Below are 23,531 nucleotides of genomic sequence, written 5' to 3'. Positions count from 1 at the left end.
TTTTTCAATTTATAAGAAAAAATATAGTCATGTGAGATCTTGTTTGATTCGTCTCAATTAGTGCATTATTAATATTCAATCGTTATAATTTTTACTATTCTAAGATAAAGGATTTGGATTAAAATCTTATTTTGTCTCTTTAGATAATTGATTTCCGGATTTAAATGGTAATATTTGATAAATATAATAAGAACCTTTTAAAAAATGATAGAATAACAAACCGAGTCAGATATGTGGATGAGCTTCATCCCAATGCGTCTGGTGTATCTTGTTACGCACACACATCTGCCAGACAATCAACAAAATCTAGAAATGCACAGGAGGATGCGTCAGCACACAGTGTTACACGCCGCGCATCAGCACTGCGCACCGCGCTACACTGGATCTTATCTTTTCTTTTCTCGATTTTAATTATAAATAGGCCAAAAAGCCTCACCCAAATGTTGGCACGCTTTCTTATGCGTTCATACTCTTTCATACTCATATTAATATCATGTACTCCTACATACTTTAAGCAAATACGCTATCTAACAGTTTAAAACACATACATATTTTCGGTCTCCTATTGGCTTCATTATAAGATCCATGATGGAACCGACATGATTCCAGTTTCAATATTTAGTAAAGACTTGGAAAAGCTTTTCTAGATGGCAGTTGAAGACATCTTCAAGATAAGGCACTTTGTATATAATTTAACCCTTTAATTGTATTGTGTTATTTTAGTTTCTAATATAATGTCTAACAATTTCTTTAGTTTGACAAAAAATAAAGTTTGTTAGCTTACTTCAACACATTGTTAGCATATAAAAAAACAAGAAAATTGCACATGTTTACTAGCTAGCCTCCTGATCCATGATTTTTCATAGAAAATACAATATTACAGCATTTGCACTCAATTTAAATTGCATATCTACAAAAGTACATTCTATATCTAAAAAGTAGCAATGACATACATATGTGAGGTCTAAAGAGCCTAACATACTTTTGAATGGACATTTAGTTATTCACAACTATTTTAGTTAAATCAAGAAGGCGTAGTTACACTTCTGTTTTGGTCGAAGTACTAATATTAATGTTTGGAATGAGGTGATATATCATATTATCATATGTGTGGATCACCGTGGTGTTAGTTGTTCCACAATTTTCCTCGAGAATGATCTTTGTGAATCTGTGAAACTGAGATCTTGATCGTTGTTGCTACTTAGAAGATCAAGGATTTTATGCCACCAGAGTAACACTAATTGGCAATATTATCATGATCGGGATTATACTTTGGATCGTATGTAGGGGTTGGTAGGATTGAATCGGTGGGATTGTGTCAATTTGGTAAAATAGAGATAATTATGCTAAAATGTGGGGGGAACCTCATCTTAAAAATTTACACTTATTAAATAATGACTTATTTCAATGGCAAAAGGTGATAGTTTTTCAATACTATAAGATTGAAGAAGTAACATGCAACCAAAATCTAATAGGAGAAATAGAGTATGTTAGATTACTTTATTATTTTTTTATGATATGATCAGATCGTAGACTCGTATTAAAATCCTACCATGTAATTTCGTCGTTGGGTAGGATCGAAAGATCCTACAAAATTAAGATCATATGTAGGATCGGGATCGGTGGGGTCCCTCCAGATCGTAGAATCGTAAGATTTGGATCGTGATTTTAGCAACAATGCTAATTAGATTTTGCTCTCTTGGAGAACCGCACGTGTTAGTATGCGGGCCAACAACTAGTGTGATTAAAAAACTGAAAATCCTTGTTTAATTTGTAAATAAGTGTCACATTATAAATTAAATCACGTTAATGTGTCAAATGATTAGAGGACTATATATATTTTAATAGAATATAATCTTCAACTACGATTATGCAAAATATCAATCAACGACAACAATATCAACAAAGCTGATGAAAAAAGTACCACTACTAGCAGCTTCATCGGTTACCTGATGATAAAATGTCTAGTAGCACTAGAACAATACTCATAAATGGTGTCTTTTTAGCCATTTGTGGAGACTTAGAAACTTTTTTTTTGAGCAAATTGGTTTTTAAGAAAAGTAAAATAAAGCAAACAACTACTATGTGGAGATAATCGTGCATTACTATTATTGTTGATTTTTCAAAAATATGATGATTTAACTTCTTTCTCTCTCTATATATATACAACAAAAAAATGCTAAATACAACATCTAATATTTTATATAATTTAACTATAATTAATTTTACCTTTTTTATAGTTAAAAAAACATGAGATACTTTTATAACTTATTATTTATTTGCTGTACCTAACTACCAATTATAGTCTAACGATATTACTTAAGATCACTCGCTTATCATAACGTATTACAATATCAGACAGTTATTATTTTTTCTTTTCGAATTAGAGGGTCATTTGTCCTACATGAATTCCCTACAAAGGGGTCATTTGTCGATGACCCCCTATGAGGGGTTATTAATCATGTATGAGTATGATCCATCTACAGGACGATCATTTGTATATATGATCCCCTATCATGTTTAGTATGATCACGACTCTTAAATTTTTAATTTTTTTTGCTATATATAATTTATTTTTACTATGTATAACACTTATGAATATTTATCGTAACAACAACATAACTTGTGTTTGTCCCGAAATTTTAAACTAGTAGTTATATATTCATCAGATTCAGTCCTATCTACTTTGAGCATCTTAGTGCCTATGTGCCCATCGTCAAGTACCATCCATAAATAGTAAAAACAAACAGATGAATAAAAAACCCCCAAAATTCAAGCAAAACATAAATAAAACCCATAAACAAAATAAAAAAAAAACTCCTCAGTGCACGTTAACAAAATATGTCACTGGTATGGCGCATGTTAGCAGTCTGCGAAGGAAGATGCTTTCCTCATCCACCGTCTCCCTCCAACTCTTCCACTTTCTCTCTCCTCTTTCTCCCCTTATCCTGCGCCCTCCAGCATTACACAGTAGAAGAAGAGAAACACCAAACTCACACTTTCTTTTTCCTCTTTTTCCTACTTCTTCTCGAATTCTAGGGTTTACACTTATTTCTCAATTTCCCCCTTTTTTTCTCTCTAAATTTCTCGATTTTCCTTCAATGGCTGCTCTATGATTTCTCCTACTTCTTCAGTTACCTCGAGAGTTTTCAATATGGACCGTAATTCACAGTCCTTGTTCGCTAATCTCTTTAACCTTGAGGTTTGTTTTTGATTTTTGATTTTTTTGGTTCAATTTTGTACTTTGATTTGTTGGAAATTTTGTTAATTTTCGTAATTCAAAGAATTTGTTTTGTTTTGTTTTTGATGAATGTTTGAGGTGAAATTAGGGTTTTTCAATTGCAATGTTTTTTTTTTGTTTTGCTGAGTTTGTGTTTGTGTTTGTGGTGTAGTCTTTGGTGAACTTTCGAGTGCCGCATCCAGATGATGATTCTGATTACTATGGGAGTAGCAGTCAGGATGAAAGTAGAGGTAGTCAAGGTACATTGCTTGTATTCAGATATTGATAAATTTTGTGGTAATGTTATTGATGTAGAACATTGTTTGTCTTTCCATTTTCTCTTTCCTATTAGGACATAGATTACAATGCCGTCGTTCTGCGTCGTTCTTACATCAGTAAAAAGCCCCTCTCTTATTAGATTGCATGCATCGTCCACCAAGTGGACGACGTTTTGGAGGAATATCCCTTTGGAGTTGTGATGGATCCTATCTTTCTCCAATGGGATGGGAAGGGATGGGATGGGTGCAATTGCTTATTTTGCGCAGGTTTCGGTAGATATGTAATGTAGGGGAAATCGGTTTGCCCTTTTAATGTTTCGGAGTTTCTACACTTATGCTTCGTGGGTTTGGAGGGGAAGTTGATATGTAGTAATGTCATTTTAGCTGGAATCTTATGCATGTATTTTCTTCAGAGCCAACTTACTGTAAAACTTGTTATGGGATAAGGAACCCATATAGTCTTTTTTTATTTAAGAGCAAGGAAGCAATTTAGCTTTCTTGTGGGTTAAGGTGGTTGGGGCTTGTAAGGGTTATCCTGTTCTAGCGATGTATAGGAATCGAGTTCATGGGTAATATGTTTTACTTTTACAGTAGTGGACTTCTTGTTTGCTTAGGCTGGTATACACATGTGCACACACAAATATACATACTTGATACTACATAGATGTATATATGTGTGTAAATACACATGCATTCACAAATAAGATGTTTTTTTTAATTATTATTTGTCACCTGTTATGATTGATACTTGATGGGGCTTCTTTTACTTTTGCTCATAGCTATGTTCACCTAACCTTTTTGCTCATTTGGCTGTTGATAGGGGGAGTGATAGGTGGCCATAGTAATGGAATTGTGACTGAGAGGGATGCAAAGAAAAGGAAGAGGAATAGGAACAGTGATGATGAGCTAGAAAATGGTTACTACAAGACTCCTATTACGGAGGAGCGCTATCGTTCCATGTTAGGTGAGCACCTCCAAAAGTATAAGAGGAGGCCCAAAGATTCTTCTCTGAGCCCAGCACCTGCACGAATTCCTGTCCCTATGCCAAAAAGTAGTGCGACTGTGCCCGTGGCTCCCAAAACTCGGAAATTTGTTAATGAGCCCCGAGGTGGGTTACGTGAGTTGGAGAAAACTCCAGACTATTTGAATCACTCGTTTCCTCAGAATTTGGGAAACCATTATGACGCCGACTATGCGCTTAGATACGCCAATGACAGGTATACTTGGTTAATGTTGGCATGAATTATATATTTATACTGGTTTTTTGCTGATTTTGTTGGCTTTTATTTTTTGTTGCATATTGATTATGAAATGTTCTGATTCTGAAGACTGCTTCACAGGATGACTCAGGAATCTGTATATTTGGATATTGGGGAGGGTATAGCTTACCAAATTCCTCCAACTTATGACAAGCTGGCAGCAACTCTGAACTTACCAAGCTTTTCAGATATTAGAGTGGAGGAGTATTATTTAAAGAGTACCTTGGATTTGGGTTCCTTAGCTTCAATGATGGCAGCTGACAGGAGGTTTGGTTACAGAGGTATTGCTGGCATGGGGGAGGCACTGCCCCAATATGACTCACTTCAAGCAAAACTGAAGTCTTTGACTCCGAGTGACCAGGTTCAGAAGTTCGATTTGAAAGTGACAGAAGAAGGGTTGTACTCGATCCCTGAGGGGGCAGCTGGAAGGATACAAAGGTCAATAATGTCATCAGATGGAGGTCAAATGCATGTCCACTACGTGAAGGTGTTGGAGAAAGGAGATACATATGAGGTAAGTTCCTTCTCTCATAAGGTGACTAAAGTTTCTTTTTATAATTCCTTCTTTGCGGGAGAGGTAGTCTTGGAAGATGTAGAAAGAAATTATTTTGCTTTATGTTAGTTTAATTTGATTTCTTAAATGTCAGATTATCGAAAAGAGTCTACCCAAAATGCAAAAGGCGAAGAAGGATCCTTCTGCTATTGAAAGGGAGGAAAAGGAGAAGATTGGAAAAGTTTGGATCAATATTGCTCGGAGAGATCTACCGAAGCATCATCGAATTTTCACTAACAACCACCGCAAACAGTTGATGGAAGCGAAAAGATTTGCAGAAACCTGTCAAAGAGAAGTATGAATTGTCTAGTAGTCTAGCTCCTTTATTCTTCGTGATGTCATTATTTTTCTCGGACAACTGGAAGTGGTTAACATTCCATCTGCTTCTATAACAGGTAAAAATGAAAATTAGTAGATCACTCAGATTGATGAGGGCTGCTCCAATTAGATCAAGGAGACTTACCAGAGACATGGTGGTGTATTGGAAAAGATGGGAAAAGGAGATGGTATGTAATCATAATTTTGTTTGTTCGTTATGTTTTTGTTTGTTTAAACTATATGATTTTAGCACATATTTCATGCTTTCTATATCTGAGTCCTTTAACAGCCAATTTCCTTTCCTCATATACTGCCCTGCTTTTCCTCATATACCTCTTTGTTACAGGTGCCTCGTGCATTTGGAGGTGCAGAAAGGATTTAGTTTCTGAAAAACAGCTTACTCTTGTCTTTCAATCTTTTTTTCTGGAATGTTATTAAGAATGACTATATGCTAAAATTCCCTTTGAGGTAGAGGCTTTCACTGTATTTGTGCCTATGTCTCCTTTGTATATAGGGAACACCCCATTGGTATCTTTCGAATGCTTTATTTGTTTCTTATGAAATTATAATTGGGAATGAAGTGCGCTCTCCTGGTTTCCATTAGTATAGAAAAAGGGGTGCAGTATATTGAAGATTTGTGTATTTTGTCTCTTGTTTTTTTTTTTGGCATGAAGACTGTCTTGGCCTCTTGGGGGCATGATATTCTTCGATTTCTAGTCCTCCCTTTTTTTGAGGGCTGGCACACCTTTGATGTCCCTTTTTAATATAATTCTTTATTACCTATTGAAATTTTTTTGAACCCACACTTTTTTTTGTGAGAAATCATTAAGCTTATTATTTTTTTTCTTTTTTTTCTTTTCTTTCGAATCTATATATCAGGACTTTACAGGGATGTAATTTATGTCATGTCACGAGCTATTAAACAGTGTCATGTTTCTAAAGAGTAATTTTATCGTGATTATCTATTTTTGCTGCTTAGCCAAAAGTTTACTAAATTATTGGTCTGTCTCAATTATAGGCAGAAGTGAAGAAGAAGGAAGAAAAAGAAGCCGCAGAAGCTTTGAAGCGGGAACGCGAGCTTGAAGAAGCAAGAAGACAGAAGAAAAGGCTCGATTTTCTTTTGTCACAAACAGAACTGTATAGTCATTTCATGCAAAATAAGCCAGATGCACGCCCGTCTGAGGCTTTACCTGGCGATGAAAATATCAGTAGTGAAGAAATTGAAGACGTAAAGGAGGGAGAAGAAGATATAGAGGATGCTGAATTAAAGAAAGAAGCTCTTAAGGCTGCTCAAGATGCTGTTTCTAAGCAGAAAAAGCTGACTAGTGCCTTTGATGATGAATGTATGAAGTTGCGGCAATCAGTTGATAGTGAAGTTCTAGATGAAGACGCGTCAGCACCTGGATCTAGCAATATTGATCTACTTCATCCGTGAGTCTTGTCTTAGACGGTCTTCTCTGATTTTACATCATAAAGTGTGTTAATTCGTCTAAATCTTTATTACCTCTTTTAGATCAACTATGCCGGTTACTTCAACAGTACAGACACCAGAATTATTTAAAGGTTCCTTGAAAGAATATCAGCTGAAAGGCCTCCAATGGCTTGTTAATTGCTATGAACAGGTGTGCTCATTTGCTTCACTTTCATCCCCCCTTCTCTTATGTTAGCTTACTGTGGACATTGAAATTCTCTTCATTATGTTTGCCAGGGTCTAAATGGTATCCTGGCTGATGAGATGGGATTGGGGAAGACTATACAGGCCATGGCTTTCTTGGCTCATTTGGCTGAGGTAATTACTAATTCTCCGTCAGCCCAACCGAGATTGTCCACCTTGAACTTTGCAATTCAGCTTTGTGAGTATTAATATCTATGTGGGCTGTCATAGTGGGACAAAAGGAGTATCACTTAGTATTTCTGGCTTTTAGTAAATAAAGTCTTGTGAACAACTTTATAATGTTTCTTTTACAGGATAAAATATTTGGGCCCGTTTGACAGATTTATTTTGTTTCATTAACAGGGTAAAAATATTTGGGGCCCCTTTCTGGTTGTTGCCCCAGCTTCAGTTTTGAATAACTGGGCTGATGAAATTAGTAGATTTTGCCCTGATCTGAAAACGCTTCCATACTGGGGTGGACTTCAAGAACGACAGGTTCTTAGGAAAAATATTAATCCGAAACGACTTTATCGTAGGTAAGCTTGATGTAATTGAGGCACGAGCTTTAATGTTGTCTGCTGATTGTCATTGCCTCATTGACTAAAAAGACATCATATTATGTTGGTCGTTTGAGTTATTCTAGGTTGTTCAGTTTATATATTTAAATGTTTTTCGGTATCTTTGAGTTAATTGAAGTGTAATTTATTACCTTCAAATCAATGATTTATCTCCTACGTAGACTGCTAAACAAATCTATTCTTGTACCATATTAACATTCTCTTATTTTTGTAACTATTTCACATAAATAAAATATAGTCACCTTTTGATTCCTGCCATTTTTGCTTGCTATAGGCGATATGCCGTACTCGTTGACATGATATCAGCTGATACATGGCAATTTGATACTTCCTCTATTTTTTAATAGATGCATCATATTGACTTCAAATATTTTCTTATGAGGCATTATTGATTATGTCTGTTTGTTAGGGATGCTGGATTTCATATACTTATCACAAGCTACCAATTATTGGTTACTGATGAGAAGTACTTGAAGCGTGTCAGATGGCAGTACATGGTACTAGATGAGGCTCAGGCAATTAAAAGCTCAAGCAGGTTTTTTAACCTCTTTTATCAAAAGCATCACGAACTCTATGCAATTGTATATTTGTGCCATGAAGGAACCCTATATGTTGATTAGTGGGCATTATTGCTCTTCTCTTTATTTATTTATTATTTTAAACAAGGGTTGGTTTTCTTTTTAGTACATACGGTGATTGGAAATAGGAACATGCACCCAAGTCATTTTCCTCTGTTTCCTTTTCTTTCTTTCTTTCTTTTTTTTTTTTAAAATTGCAATAGTTTGACTTGCGTGCTTGCTTATATCTTTAAATATTCATTAGTAAAAGTATAAAAGGTGAATATTTGAGAATTTACATTGAGGCAAATCTAATAACATTTTACATTCTGACAATTACTTTTATACATTAATTACAAAATATGGTGAAAGTGCAGTATTAAATAGCGCAAAAGTCGAACTGTTGCAATTTTAAGTAAATAAAGTATTTGTTAGGCACGTTCTATATGTTGATCGTAAATTCATTATTCCATTTGCTTTGGGTTTGCAGTATAAGATGGAAGACTCTTCTTACTTTTAACTGTCGAAATCGTTTGCTTCTGACGGGTACGCCTATCCAAAATAACATGGCAGAGTTATGGGCTCTTCTACATTTCATCATGCCCACTCTTTTTGACAGCCATGATCAATTTAATGAGTGGTTCTCTAAAGGGTACAAATCTTAATGTGCTTGATTATCTGAACAAAGTGACCACATTTTTTCTGAATGTGCTATTAGCTGAACCACACACTTTTCATGGCTTCACGTGTGCAGGATAGAGAGTCATGCAGAGCATGGAGGTACATTGAATGAACACCAGCTAAATAGATTGGTGAGTGTTTTTTGTGTTGTCTGCATAATTGAGAATTGAAAATAGTTCTGCGGATCATGCATTGGTAGGATATGATTTGCGAGGTGCACACGATAGTAATTTCTGATAATTTTAAAGCCTGAGTATTAATCATCTCATTTCTACAATTCAGCTCAGTTTATGTACTTCTTTTTACTTCTTTTTTTCGCTTTGGTCCTATTCTATCTCCTTGATATTTTTTTTCTTCCAAATAGCATGCAGTACTGAAACCTTTTATGTTGCGCCGGGTCAAGAAAGATGTGGTGACTGAGTTGACTGGAAAGACAGAGATTACTGTGCACTGCAAATTGAGTTCCCGACAACAAGCTTTCTATCAAGCAATAAAGAATAAGATATCACTGGCTGAGTTATTTGATAACAGTCGTGGGCTTAATGAAAAAAAGATTCTTAATTTGATGAATATTGTGATCCAGTTGAGGAAGGTATATTACATGATTATAGCTTTTTTGATGTCGTGAAGTTTTCTATATAACCTATATGTTAGTTGCAATGTCACAGCTCTGTGTAATTCAGAATGTTCCTTGTATTGACAGGTCTGCAATCATCCAGAGTTGTTTGAAAGGAATGAGGGTAGCTCATACCTTTACTTCGGAGACATCCCAAATTCTCTTCAGCCTCCTCCTTTTGGGGAACTGGAGGATGTACCTTATGCTGGTGGTCGGAATTCTATAACATACCAGGTACATCTTGAGTAGTTTTATAAGACCTGCTTTAATGTTGTATCACCCATGGAGCTGAGCAGTAAGTTTATGCATTCCTTTGGATGATAACATGTGTTCCATGATGTCTGTTTGTCCATTCAGTTTGATGTAGTCCATTACTATTTCTTTTCTCAGTAGATTGGACCATTGGTTAAATTATGTAGCGCATGATGTTCGATATACCAATCTTTATGTACTGTTGCTAACTTGCTATGATGTGTTAGTTGTTTGAGTAGCACTTACTGTGGGGGTATTCAAAACATTTTCTGAGTTCAGATCTTTCTAGTGCTTAGGGCAGATCCAGATTCTGATTGCAATTTAGTTTTATCCATATGAACGATGAGCTGACTTGTTAGTTTCCTCTCCCTGCCATCCAGCAGCATGGTTGACTGTCAATTTTCTCTTTTCTATTATTGATTGATGGTTGTTTATTTTTTCTTAGATACCTAAATTAGTCTATGAAGATGTTCTTCGGGGTTCTCGCACACATTGTTCTGCTGTCAGGCGTGGTCTCAGTAGAGGATCTTTTGAGAAATACTTCAATATATTTACTCCAAGCTCTATATATCGATCCATAATAAACCAAGAAAGTACAACTCAAGCAATATCTGTTGGAAGTGGAACATTTGCTTTTACCCATCTAATGGACTTGTCACCTGCAGAAGTCACATTCTTGGCTAATAGCTCTTTCTTGGAGAGACTGATGTTTTCCGTGATGACACAAGATAGGCAGTACTTGGATGAGATTGTAAACTTGATGGAGGTCGAAGATGGTGATCTGCAAATTGAAAGAGGAAAAGTAAGAGCTGTCACAAGAATGTTGCTAACACCAAGTAAATCAGGCTGCAAGTTTCTGAGAAGAAAGCTTGCAACTGGTCCAAAGGATTCTCCATATGAGGCACTGGTGGTTTCTCATGAGGACAGACTCTTGTCAAACATTACACTTCTTCATTCAATGTATACTTACATCCCCCAAAGTAGAGCACCACCGGTAATTAATTTGCCTTTTTTGGTACTTGTTTGTTATTCAATAATATTGTTTGATGTTCATGTGATGATACTTTGATGATTTATCAGATCTGCGCTCACTGTCCGGATAGAAATTTCTATTATCAAATGCTTGAAGAGCTACATAACCCCTGGATCAAGAGACTTTTTGTTGGGTTTGCTCGCACTTCCGACTTTAGTGGACCTAGAAGGCCAGATGGACCCCCTAATCCTTTAATTCAAGAGATTGATTCTGAGCTACCTGTTTTACAACCAGCTCTTCAGCTGACATACAGGATATTTGGTTCATGCCCGCCGATGCAGAGTTTTGATCCATCAAAGTTGCTTACTGTAAGATTATGCTTTTCCCCATCACTCATAGCAATCAATCTAATTCATTATTGTTGGCATTAAAATTAAGCTGGTATTGCATGTGAAATACAGGATTCTGGGAAGCTACAGACACTTGATATATTATTGAAACGCTTAAGAGCCGAGAATCATCGTGTTCTGCTGTTTGCACAAATGACGAAAATGCTTAATATACTTGAGGTATGTATAATTATATAACATTATGCTACTCCTGTCTCACAAATGATTTCTTATTACTATTTTGGGATGTTTGCCTTAAAGTATAAGGAATAATTTGCATTTTTTTTTTCTGCTTTTCTTTCTCCATCACATCCAACCCTATCTTTATGATTTCTCATCTCTTTTCCCCCCTTCTTCCCCGTTTGCATCTGCACTTTACATCCAACCATTACTCTTAATATACTTCCTCCATTTAGAAATAGTTGCACCATGTCATGTTTTTGCGCTTCCGATGCATGGTTTCAAACATTAATATCTTTAATTATCTATAAGTAAAAATTATAAAAAGTTGACATTAAAAGATATACATTGAACTAGCAAAATTACATGACTTTCCCTATTAATAAAATCACCAAAGACGACCAAAGTCCAAGATGTGAATAGTAAACGCTATGCAAATGATGCAACTATTTCTAAAAATTTGGCTAGGTAATGTGTGATTGATGAATGAGGATCATGTTGCTTAGCAAGGTGATGCGTTACTAGTAATAATGTATGACTTGATGTGCACCTTTTAATTTTTATCCGAGGAACATTTGTGTGTAGTATGTGATCTTTGATGTTTTTTTTTTTTTGATTAAGTGATTGGTACAATTTCTCTAGTAACTACACCTTTCATTTTAATCATATACTCCTGTTCATTCTCAAATCTCGGATACTCCCCTGTTGTGTGCTGTCCCTAAATTAACTTCCTTTGTTCCTTTTTATGTAGTTCACAAATAGACTTCCGATCATCTTAAGTGGAAATTTTACCCTACTTACCCATGTGATATGGACCTCTCACGAATTTCTTTCTCTCTCTTTTCATATTCGGTGTGTTGTAGGCCCCCTCCACCAACTCTCTCTTTATCAATCCTGTTCTTGCTTTTATACTACTTCCGTTTCAAAATAGATGACATGGTTTGACTTTTGCACTATTCACACACTTCTTTTATCGTGTTTTGTGATTTCTACACAAGGAAAAATATAGTCATGTGAGATCTTATTAGATTCGTTTCAATATATACTTTCATAATATCATGTAGAAAATTAAAGATATTAATAGTTAAAGTTATGCGTTGGCAAGTGTGTGTAGAGAATTGTGTCAAGTAGTTTGAAACAGAGGAAGTATTTGCTCAAATTCTATACTTCCATAGATCCATACTAAGAATTTTTAAAATGAGTGTCCAAGCTTAATGTAAACTTTATTTGAGGACAGAGGGAGTACATTTTTGTGATTGGTTGGTATCCTCATTCCTCAAACTAGTGCCAGAAAACACTTTATTTGATGAAGAGCTCAGTTTCGTGGTGCTGTTATTTCTTTATTGTGGTTTCATCATGCTTTTCTTTTACTCTCCTTGTTATGGCATTGTCCACGGGTATAATGGTACTGACTGCTGATCTATCCTTTCTTCTCAGGATTATATGAATTACCGAAAATACAAGTATCTTAGACTTGATGGATCATCGACCATCATGGACCGACGAGACATGGTTCGAGACTTCCAACATAGGTAGAAATTTGTTTATTCTCCATTCAGATTTATTGGTTCTAGTGTTTCTGATGGTCTCTCTTAGGCTAGCTTAGTACTAATGCGGTTATCACATGGACAGCATAGAAATTTCTATGAAACTATGTAATGCAAGGTTTTGTTAAGTATCTGTTGGAGTGAGAATCTTTTTTGTTGGCTTTATTACTTGCAGGAATGATATATTTGTATTCCTGCTGAGTACAAGGGCAGGTGGACTGGGTATCAATCTAACTGCTGCGGATACTGTGATATTCTATGAAAGTGACTGGAATCCAACCTTGGATTTGCAGGCAATGGATAGAGCTCATCGCTTGGGTCAGACAAAAGATGTTAGTATCTTGATCTCTCTGTTACCTTAGGAAACTTTACCACGTTGAAGTTGCTGATATTGCCTTTTGATTATGTTTGTTTTGTCTTCTGTGCACATTTTACTCCCTCCCTCCAACATGTCAATGTTCCGCGCTGACTGGTGGTAATTTCGCATATCAAGCTGGTCTTCTGTCAATTACAGTACCTTTACTGTGTTACCAAGTTTACCACAGTAGAAATGATGTTTATGGGGGAGATAAAAGTGTGGTGGGTCCTTTGAGTTTTCCTGGGCTCCCAACGCACAGTGACATGATAATCAATATGAAATCAATCTCTAAACAGTCTTTTTTGTGTTCTGCTGTTTTTTGCTGGGGCTCTTTATTATCATCTCATATGATGAAAAATAAAGGTGTGCTCCGGAAATCTTCTAGACTTAGAAACTTTGGAGATTTGCATAGCTTTGAAGCTGCTATCGAGACTAGCTGTAGTCATATTATGATATACTCCATATTTTTACTTCTTTAATTATCCCTCCCTCTCTTTCAGAAAAAATAAGGAAAAAAGGAGATGGAAATGAATCATTTATGCACTTAAGACAAGGATGAGCGATCTTGGCGTGTGCCTTGTTTTGGCCATAATTTGTAGGATTTGTTGCTAGAAGTTCATTCTCCTAAATGATTACAAATTTCACGATTCAGGTTACCGTCTACCGTTTGATTTGCAAAGAGACAGTCGAAGAGAAGATTTTACAGAGAGCGAGTCAAAAAAGTACCGTACAGCAGCTTGTAATGACTGGGGGCCATGTACAAGGTGACTTGTTGGCGCCAGAAGATGTTGTCTCATTACTTATTGATGATGCCCAGTTGGAGCAGAAATTGAAAGAAATTCCATTACAGGTCAGTGTAGCTACAATTAGGGTGGGTTAACATATTAGGTCGGGTCGAGTTCATGTTGCTATTAAATGGGTTGAACATGTCATCCCAATTTTAACCCGTTTATTAAACGGGTTGAAAAACTCAACACTAAACCCAACTAACCCGTTTAACCCATTATATTTTTCTCACTATTAAATTCTAATTAGAACTAATTATTTATCTACAATATAGCCACCTAAATGTATGCATGATTAGAGTTTCTTTTCTGTATATGTGGTACAATTAGTATTTCTTATTTTCACTAATTTCAATAGAACTTTTTAGGAAATTTATATGTAAATTGTAAATGAGTTAAATGGGTCAAAAAGGTTAATTTCGGGCTGGAAATGTCAACCTTAACCTAAGCCATTTAATTAAATGATAAGTCGTGTCAACCCATCTACTTGAATGGGTTGACAATCCCAACCCTAACCCGCTAATTTGGGGTTAGGTTTGGGTCGGGTCAAATTTTTCCCAGCTCTATCTACAATTATCTAACATGAGTTGAGACATTTTTGTCTCTGGTGGTGCCTGCCTTCACTAGTTCTCGAAGTTTCTACTGTTGAGATATATTTATCTTCCACTTCCCCAGGTCAAAGATAAACTAAAGAAAAAGCGTGTGAACAAAGGCATACGTATAGATGCAGAAGGAGATGCATCTTTGGAAGATCTTGACAAGGTTGCAAATGAAGCTGCCGAGATAGAACCCTCTCCTGACCCAGAGAAGCCGAAGTCTAACCATAAAAAGGTAATAGGAATTAGTGAAAATATTTCTGCCGAAGATTGTTTGTCCTCGTGTTCATGGCGTTTGAGTCTGCTTGAAGGGTAGTCCCAGAAGGCCAGTGATCAAGTTAACTCCGTGAAATCAAGCTGTGCTACATCTTTCCCCTTTCAGTAAGCAAGATAGTGCAAAGCGGGCACCCTAAGTGACTAAGACTACTCTGTTCCGGCTTTTCTCCTATAGTACCTTTATTAGTTTATTCCCTTTTCTATTGGTAAACTTATTCAGGTGTTTTGACAACCTATACTTGTTTTATTGCAACTGATGCTAAAATCTCTTCATTGCAGAGAAAAACTGGTGATAAATCGAAGCAAAAGGCGGCAAAAGCCTCCAACACAGAAATAACTGATGCTGGCTTAATGCCGGGAAATGAGTTTGATGGCTATGTTAACAACCCGGACCAACAACAAAGACCCAAGAGGCCAAAGAGAGAAAGACCGACTAAGAGTGTGAATGAGAACATCGAACCTGCATTCACTGCTTCTCCTGCTGTGGTCCCAATACAGCCGCAAAACCTACCTTTCATTGATCAGAGTTCAGGAGCTTTTGCGCCATTGTCAGAGGAAAATCTTGTCCCTCATCAGAGTGGTCTGTAGCTGGATTTCTCCATTGTTTCTTCAGTCCGCTTTGGGAGAAGTAGATAGTTTTTACCAAGCCGGGTTTCTTGCTTCCGTTTTTGCTAATCCCATACGTTGGAATCTGGGAAGCAAAGCATGCCCTGTTGTAAGTTTTGTACAGGTTCTTCAAATTCTAGTGCCATTTTCAACTGGCAGTTATAGTCGTAGCGAGCAGTGTATATAAGCAACATCAATCCCACAAGAAATCCCACAAGAAATATAAGCAAAGTATTGCCTTTAATGTATATAACCATTCATTCAGTATGTACATTAGAATATAGTTTTATCAGCTGGGTTTTACAACGCCAAATGTTTCATGATATTCTAGCATGCTTCTTTTATTGTTGCTACTTTTGATAAAGTCAAAGTTTTGCAATAAGGGGGATTCGAATCTGTGATCTATCGTTCACAGCACCTCAATCTTAACCACTAGACCAAGACATCCTTGGCTAAAGAAACTAGATTTTTCACCAAAAAGAATGAAATTAGATTAGATCAAATATGAATTAAATTGTATAGACTATAGAAGCAAAAATTGTAAGCGGAGGAGAGTATCAAAACTCAAAAGGATTGTTAAGAAGTTTTTATTGGGTGCAAAAAGTAGATAAAAAAGATGTATCTGAATTTGTTTATTGTTTTTAATAAATTCAAATATAATTGAAAAGATTTTTCAAAAGATGACATGCCTTTTGAATAGCTGTTTTATAATAGGTATAATAGCTGTTTTATAATAGGTGGAGATTGTATCTTTTACTACGAGCATTCGAGCAATGATATTCCCATATTGGATATGGACCAATATAATGACATTTATGTAATTTTTATGACAAAAGTAATATTAAAAAATTATAATTTTTTTTGTTTTTCATATTTTTTTGGGGGGGCTTGTTAATTGAAATCTTATATCATATCCTAACAATATCTTATCATATCTGTTAGCTATTAAATCATATATGGACTACATCTAATCATAAATGGTATGTGAAAAGTTTTCCCATACCGAATATGGGAGTATATTTTCTCCTTTTACTACAAATCTTATAACTTTCAAATTATATGCAAAATCATTCTTTTCGTACATAATCCATTTTATGATAAGACTTTTAACGAATTATTTATGGTAAGACCAAATACGATAAAAACATGTAGAAAAGGGAACACATATTATACGAATATATACAAAAGTAAATTCAAAGTTATGCTTTAATAAAATGCAATGCTTTATAGCATATTGCACGTACAGATCAAATTTAATTTCCATAATAACATATAATAGTTAAATATTAGGGTTAAAGTGGAACATCCGATAACAACTTTACACTATATTAGATTGTGATTGGAATTCCGAATATTAGCATAAACAGTATAAGTAGTTATATTGCTTGAGCAATCTCCTTAAAGAAGAGAGTTAATGAACTTGCTTAAGATCCAAAACGAAGACGACGAAAGTAAAACAAAAATATTTTACATGACTGGAGAAGAAATCATAAGATTTTTGTACTTCCATTGGCCATGTAACCAAAATATTTTTTAGTAATGCCTTGGCTTTGATATGTCACTTATCGTCTTTAAAAATTTTGGGAATTAGATTACATATGTGAAAATCATTAGTGGTTTTTTAAATCTATTGATTTGAGTATGTTTTTTTAGTTAACTCTTAACTCACTTCAGTGTTTTCATTAAACATTCGTCAAGTTGAGGGCTCCACGAATTCCAGATTGCACCTTAAAATTTACCACTTTATGTATGGAAAGACCATCAGAATGAATGACCATTACAAATACCATTTGTACTTCACTTTGGAACTTCAAGTTGTTCCTTTCTTTCCTCTTAAGAAGTGTGCAAATTCAATAATTTTGTTACTTTACAAAATAATATATGGACTTTGCATTAGATATCTCATCTGTACTGCAGTGAACTAGACATGGCTACCAGCACAGGTTGAGTCAGCAACGGGCTGGGTCACGGATATCTGACCCTGAGCAAGAAGTAGCCGTGACTCGTGAGGGTACTGGAAACATGCACCGAAAACAGAGGATAGCATACAACTTGGCTGTAGGGGGGGGGGGGGGGTTCAAAACAATGACACTCATATCTGCATAACATACGAGTTCAAATTAAGAGCAATCGTTCGCAAGAATATATCGAGACATTTCTTATTAGCATTCCAGCATGACATCCACCCTTCCCCTTTCAGCTAAAGCAAAGGTAATAAATCCTCAATATAAGTATAGCCTTCATCTGATGATAAACATATTATTAAGTTGATACATGAAGCAAGTAGTCACATTCTGGGAGTACAGAGTCATAACTTCAAGGCTTGAGCATGGTGGCTGATGTGATCCTCAATGAAAGTAGCAATGAAAAAATAGGAGTGATCATAACCAGGTTGTAACCGCAACAGAAGAGGTGCATTGACCTTCCTGCAAGCCTCCTCAAACTTGTTCGGCAGCAATTGATTGTGCAAGAATGTGTCATCTTCTCCCTGTGGATGTAATATACAAAAGGCATCAAACAAAAGAACTGATTGATGGTGGAAACATACAGAGTATCGAATCAAATCTTAAGAAACCAATTTGCTACTTAAAGGGAGAAAGCCTGGTGAGCATTTGCGAGCTATTTGGTTGGTGGTAATAATTGGTAGTAAAGGTAATTAATTTATAGGTAATTTTGTGGGGGAAAGTATAAAGTCTCGTGCCAAGGTAAATGATAATGCTCGTCCATCCCAAAATACATAATTTTTTCCCTGCAAATTTTCATTATAATCCATCATGACCTTAAAGGTGGTATTGAGTGGTAAAGAAGATTTCTGCAGAAAAATTATAGTACATGTTTACAAATGATGTTCCATACTTCCATTACCATGACATGAAACTTTCTTTACAAAATTACCATAAATTCATTACTATTACTGTCATTATTAAGAGCTACCGAATGGGTCAATTAGGAGAGTTTAGGTGATCCAACTAGGCAAAAGATATTTGCTTTCTACTCCACAGCCAAAGCAAGAGTGACCAGCTCAACATCCAAAGAAAACCACCCCCAAATAGAAAAAAATGTAGGTAGCCCAACTTTTAGCCATTTATCATCACAATGAGTATACTAAATACCAATGTAAAAATGATAATTTTCTATCTGACGCAAATCTTACCTGATCAATCAGAATGGTTGCAGATATATCATGGAACTTTGAAACCAAGCAAGTAGCATCGTATTCCTACAAGATTACAGCAGTTGAGTGTGAATTTAACTAATAGGTAGTAATGTAGTATCTTAGGCATTTTAAGAACAACCCAAAACAAAGTGATGGATTGATCATACCTCCCAATCTGCTTTATTTTCTCCCAGATAATTACTGAAAGCCTTCTGACCCCAGGCGCAGTTTATTGGATTCACAATTGGTGAAAAGGCTGATACTGACTGCAAAAAAGTTGCATCTATTAGAATGCTTAATAAAAGGAAGTCCACATTGTCAAAGAACTTAAGAAAATGAAAAATAGGTTCTGTTACGAATCCACACATAAGGTATTATTTCTAATATATTTGGTGTCATGACTGTCATCTTTCAGTATCATATATTAAGTAACCAAAATTCCAACGGATGTATTGAGTATTAGATGAGCTATCAAATTCCTGTTCAGCAAACAAAGAACTAGCAAAGCCACTAATTCAAAACAAATAGACGTTTTATTTCTTGTATGAAACCTTCCTGCTTGCAACTCATCTCTTTTTATACTTGACATCAAAAATACTTTAGGCCATGTTTGTTAAAATAAGCAAAAATACTCAGAGCACTAAGGCATATACAATATCTGAGAGAAACAGGAATACCTTATATTTGTCAAGGTTCTTCAAGTATATACTCAGGGCCCCATGACCTCCCATTGAATGACCTGATATTGATGCACGTGTGGTGTCAAGCTGTGGAAAATTCTCCTTCAGAAGTTCAGGCAACTCCTTGACTACATAATCATACATACGCCAATTTTTCCATTTCTCTTGTGTAGCATTCAGATAGAACCCCGCACCTACCAAAAGGGAAAAACATCAAGAGATAGAAGAGGGAATTCGAGATTTGACTATATAGATAGTTACATAAGTCAGACCAACATTTTCTTTAGTGATTTGAACAAAAGCTTTCAACAAAATCTCATAGATTGGTTGCTCTTAATGTGAACTATAACATTTCAGGAGTTTATTTCATTCAGTTATAAACTAAAAAGGTAAAACAGAGTAAGGTATCAAGCAACCACTATTATATCACAATAACAATTATAGTTATAGTTATAGTTATAGTTCATACCTACACCAAAGTCCCAGCTGTCAGCTTCTCCTTCCACATTTAGCCCTCCTAGAAAACATATAAGGAGATGGTCAATCATCAACTTCTAGAAACACTGGATACAGTAATGAAAAAAATTTACTTCCATAGTACACTGAAGTACAATAAATCAGGAACCATAAGTTGGCCCAGCAAGCCATAATAGACCAAAATGAAGTATAAATAAGGAGCCCCTAGCACAAAGTTTTAAAGCCATCACGGTTATAAGTGATTAATTGCCATATAACTGAACACTCGTTTACAGGATCTCTTACTACATCTGCAATATACAATACCAGCCACAATGGCTACATCTGGATCAGAATTTGTGGACAACAACCCTCAGACACAAAGAAAGAAAAAACTTTTATTCAAACATACCTCTGTTTCAACTTTCAATACATGTACCATATCTCTTTTGGATGTTTCACAATTCATGCACCATTTCCTCTTTTGGATGTTTCACAATACATCCCCTCCTTTAAACATAATCACCTGGGTTTGAAATGCAATCACAACCCCCTCTTCCCTCGCCTTGGTTTGTGTGCCATATTAAATTGGTGCATGTATTGGGAAACAAAGGTAGTATGTGATATCTCCTATCGTTGGGAAGAAAACATATTTACCTCCCCACCCCCAACAGCCCACCCTTCAGAACCCCCCACCCCACCCAAAAAAAAAGAAAAAGGTTTTTTAGTTTAACAAGTTTAGAAATTTAGAGCAATATATATAAAAGCTCAAGGCACACTGAGGCAATAGGATCCTAGTTTACCTAGGAGCGCCTCATTAAAGTGAGGCACAACTAAGGATAATTCAAAAAATCTGATGTAAAAAAAAAAAAAAATTGTGCGCCTAGGTGCACCTTGCCTAGCACAAAAAAAGCACTTGACCTCAATCATCTGCGCCTCAGCGCCAAGGCATGCCTCAGGCACACAGTGTTTTGTGCACTAATTCAAAGGCCACTGTTACTTCCATCTACATAATGCATCAAATTAGTTGGCACTTCAAGAAACTAATCACCAAGATGCCCATTAGGTACAAAAGAAAACAATTCCACAAGTTCTCAAATATTCTTTTTCGAAAATAGCACTTTCTATTTCCCACATTATTGTAGCCTGGGCCCCTAAAAATGCAACACAGATCCGGGTGTGCAATTTAGTTTTAAATTATCTTTCATGTTCTGATTTGGAGGAAAGAAAAATATAATGCTAAAAATCTTGAGCAACAGTGAGTGACTAAAGGTGTACTGTACTATGTCACGGACGCTTGCAGCTGCTGGTACTGAGTTCCTGAGACAAAGTAATTACTATGATTTACCACTGGTGACATTGCCGCTCAAGTAATGACATTTTTTCTTTAGAGCTATGCTACAGGTATTAACTTTTTTGTCATTAAAAGGAAGAGGTTAAAAAGATAACCGGAAAGAACATACAAGATAAACTTGAATAGGAAAATGACATAAACATCTCTACATACTAAGAAATTCTTTACAAGAATCTGTTCAAATATTCACGTCCCTCTAGTCCAAGATTTGCCACTGCACATCGGAAATAATCTGCTGGCATGCAAAAGCTATCATAAACTAGCATGGACAACACCAACAACTGCCATTCAAGATACGGTTCCTCTCAATGATCTAACTGATGTAGCAGTGCCAAAATAAAGCTACCGAGCATGGACTTACTTGGCGATGTGTCAGGGGCAATCAGAGCGATACCCTCATTAGAAGCAGCACGTTGAGCTCCAGACTTAATGATGAAATTTTCATCTGTACATGTAAGACCAGATAACCAGTAGAGCACCTGTTGAGCAATCAAGTAAAGATTATATATTATTTGTAAGTGAAGCAGAGGTGTTGAGCATATGTACATCAAAGATCTAGTTGGGAACAGAAAGGTACACAAGCTCAAATTCGTTGCTACCTCAATCCTCCACACGCTAGCGTATATTATATTTGATTACACTAAATGATCACGAAACAATATGAATAATCGAATAGCATGGCAACAGTATGAAAATGGAGCATACATACAAAGAAGCCCACATTTCTCTCACTATTTGAAAATTGACTTCGACGTCTCAATCAACAGTCATGGAAAAATCCTCAGTTGAACTTCAAGATTTTAATTCTGATGCAGCTCAGGATTAACCGATTTATTATAGATCACCAAATAACTTAATTCTACAAATGATGACAGCCAAACAATGTAGCTAATGCAAAAGGACAAAAAATTCACAATTACCTGAACTTGAGCCAAAATTTTCAATCAATCAAAATTAAGTAAACTACAATAGCACCAGAATTTATATTTTCCATTGCACAAAAAAACTTTGTGGCAACCAAAAATATGTTGTTCTCTTAATATGCACATCACATTCAAAAGCTGCCCTAAAGAGACTACACCAAATGACAAATGGTGATTAGTAATACATCAAATTTTTTTTGCAAATAAGTAGATCCCCTTTACGATGACATGCATGAAGATATTGCAAAAAGACAGCAAATTTCAATCATAATTCACTATCAAATCAAATGGGCATTTTCAGATTTTCATTTAAATCACAACCCATCAATCAAAATTTCACAGTTCAATTACTAATCCATCAAGAATAAAACTCAAAGAACTGATTAAGCACAAACCCTAAGATAAAGATACTAGCTTGACAACAAAAACCCAAAAAGAAAAGAAAAAAACCCATGTTAGATATAAAACTATATAAAGAAACAATAATAAAAGTGAATTAGAACAAGAATAAATAAAGAAAATTGGAAACATACAGGGAATTTTTGGGAAGGAGAATGAGAAGGTGGGAAGTAAATGTGAAAAGTCATGGAACATCCAAGAGTTGGGCTGAAATGCTTGAATCTCTTGTTGTAACCTCCATGCATTTTTGAGCTGCAGATTTCTGTTGGTTTTGTCTCCATTTTTTTTTATCTTTGATGAATTTCTCACTTCTCACTGCAATTGATTCAACTTTCTGCAACAGTGACACTCTTCTGTTATGGTCATGATGAATGTTTTGCGAAGATCTTTGTAGTAGTGCATGGTTGGGCTGTGAAGTGGGCTTCAAAATGCAACTTTTTTGGGCACATGGGGTAGTAAATGGACCTTTGAACTTTTTTTTTTTGAATAGAAATGGACCTTTGAACTTGAAAGTGGGCACATCACAAAAATTGAAATTTGTGAAATTCAAATGCATATATTCAAGAGTCTAGGGAGCATATAGTTTGCGTAGAATCAGAAGTTGGGTGTTGGAGTATAAAAAACGACATAAGATAGATTGGATGGACATTAATAATGAGCTCATTGATCATCAAAGAGGTATTACATGTCATTCGCAAGCTGAAATAGACCAAAATACCAGAAGTGAGATCCTTACCTCTCTTCAAATAAAAACAGACTATTGGCAACAACGTGCAAAATCAAGATGGGATGAGTTTGGGGATAAAACTTCCGCGTATTTCTACAAGAGCGTCAAAGGGAGATCTTCAAGGAACGAAATAAGAGCTCTTAAGGACGAAGGGGGGAA

General features: G+C 35.7%; 2 protein-coding genes across 2 annotated transcripts; one reads left to right on the top strand and one right to left on the bottom strand.

Annotated features, from left to right (window-relative positions):
• Positions 1-2,739: 2,739 nt before the first annotated feature.
• Positions 2,740-16,029, top strand: LOC104889394 (chromatin-remodeling ATPase INO80). Its single transcript, XM_010674601.4, has 23 exons — positions 2,740-3,202; positions 3,393-3,480; positions 4,319-4,715; positions 4,839-5,271; positions 5,405-5,605; positions 5,706-5,816; positions 6,647-7,059; positions 7,142-7,250; positions 7,337-7,417; positions 7,646-7,818; positions 8,270-8,395; positions 8,908-9,069; positions 9,172-9,229; positions 9,463-9,690; positions 9,802-9,948; positions 10,412-10,960; positions 11,047-11,307; positions 11,401-11,508; positions 12,946-13,040; positions 13,231-13,387; positions 14,066-14,263; positions 14,874-15,029; positions 15,350-16,029. The coding sequence occupies exons 1-23, from the start codon at positions 3,113-3,115 to the stop codon at positions 15,656-15,658; spliced, it is 4,650 nt and encodes a 1,549-aa protein (XP_010672903.1). The 5' UTR covers positions 2,740-3,112; the 3' UTR covers positions 15,659-16,029.
• Positions 16,030-17,775: 1,746 nt separating this feature from the next.
• LOC104889393 (S-formylglutathione hydrolase) lies at positions 17,776-23,016 on the bottom strand. Its single transcript, XM_010674600.4, has 7 exons — positions 22,780-23,016; positions 21,685-21,802; positions 19,983-20,030; positions 19,511-19,707; positions 19,001-19,099; positions 18,831-18,896; positions 17,776-18,164 (listed from the first exon to the last, which is right to left on the bottom strand). Exons 1-7 carry the CDS (start codon positions 22,924-22,926, stop codon positions 17,985-17,987), a joined length of 855 nt encoding a protein of 284 aa, XP_010672902.1. The 5' UTR covers positions 22,927-23,016; the 3' UTR covers positions 17,776-17,984.
• Between the last annotated feature and the right edge of the window lie 515 nt (positions 23,017-23,531).

This window comes from Beta vulgaris, chromosome 3 (assembly GCF_026745355.1).
Source record: "Beta vulgaris subsp. vulgaris cultivar EL10 chromosome 3, EL10.2, whole genome shotgun sequence".
Classification (NCBI taxonomy): domain Eukaryota; kingdom Viridiplantae; phylum Streptophyta; class Magnoliopsida; order Caryophyllales; family Amaranthaceae; genus Beta; species Beta vulgaris.
This window is presented reverse-complemented; position numbering and strand designations above follow the sequence as displayed.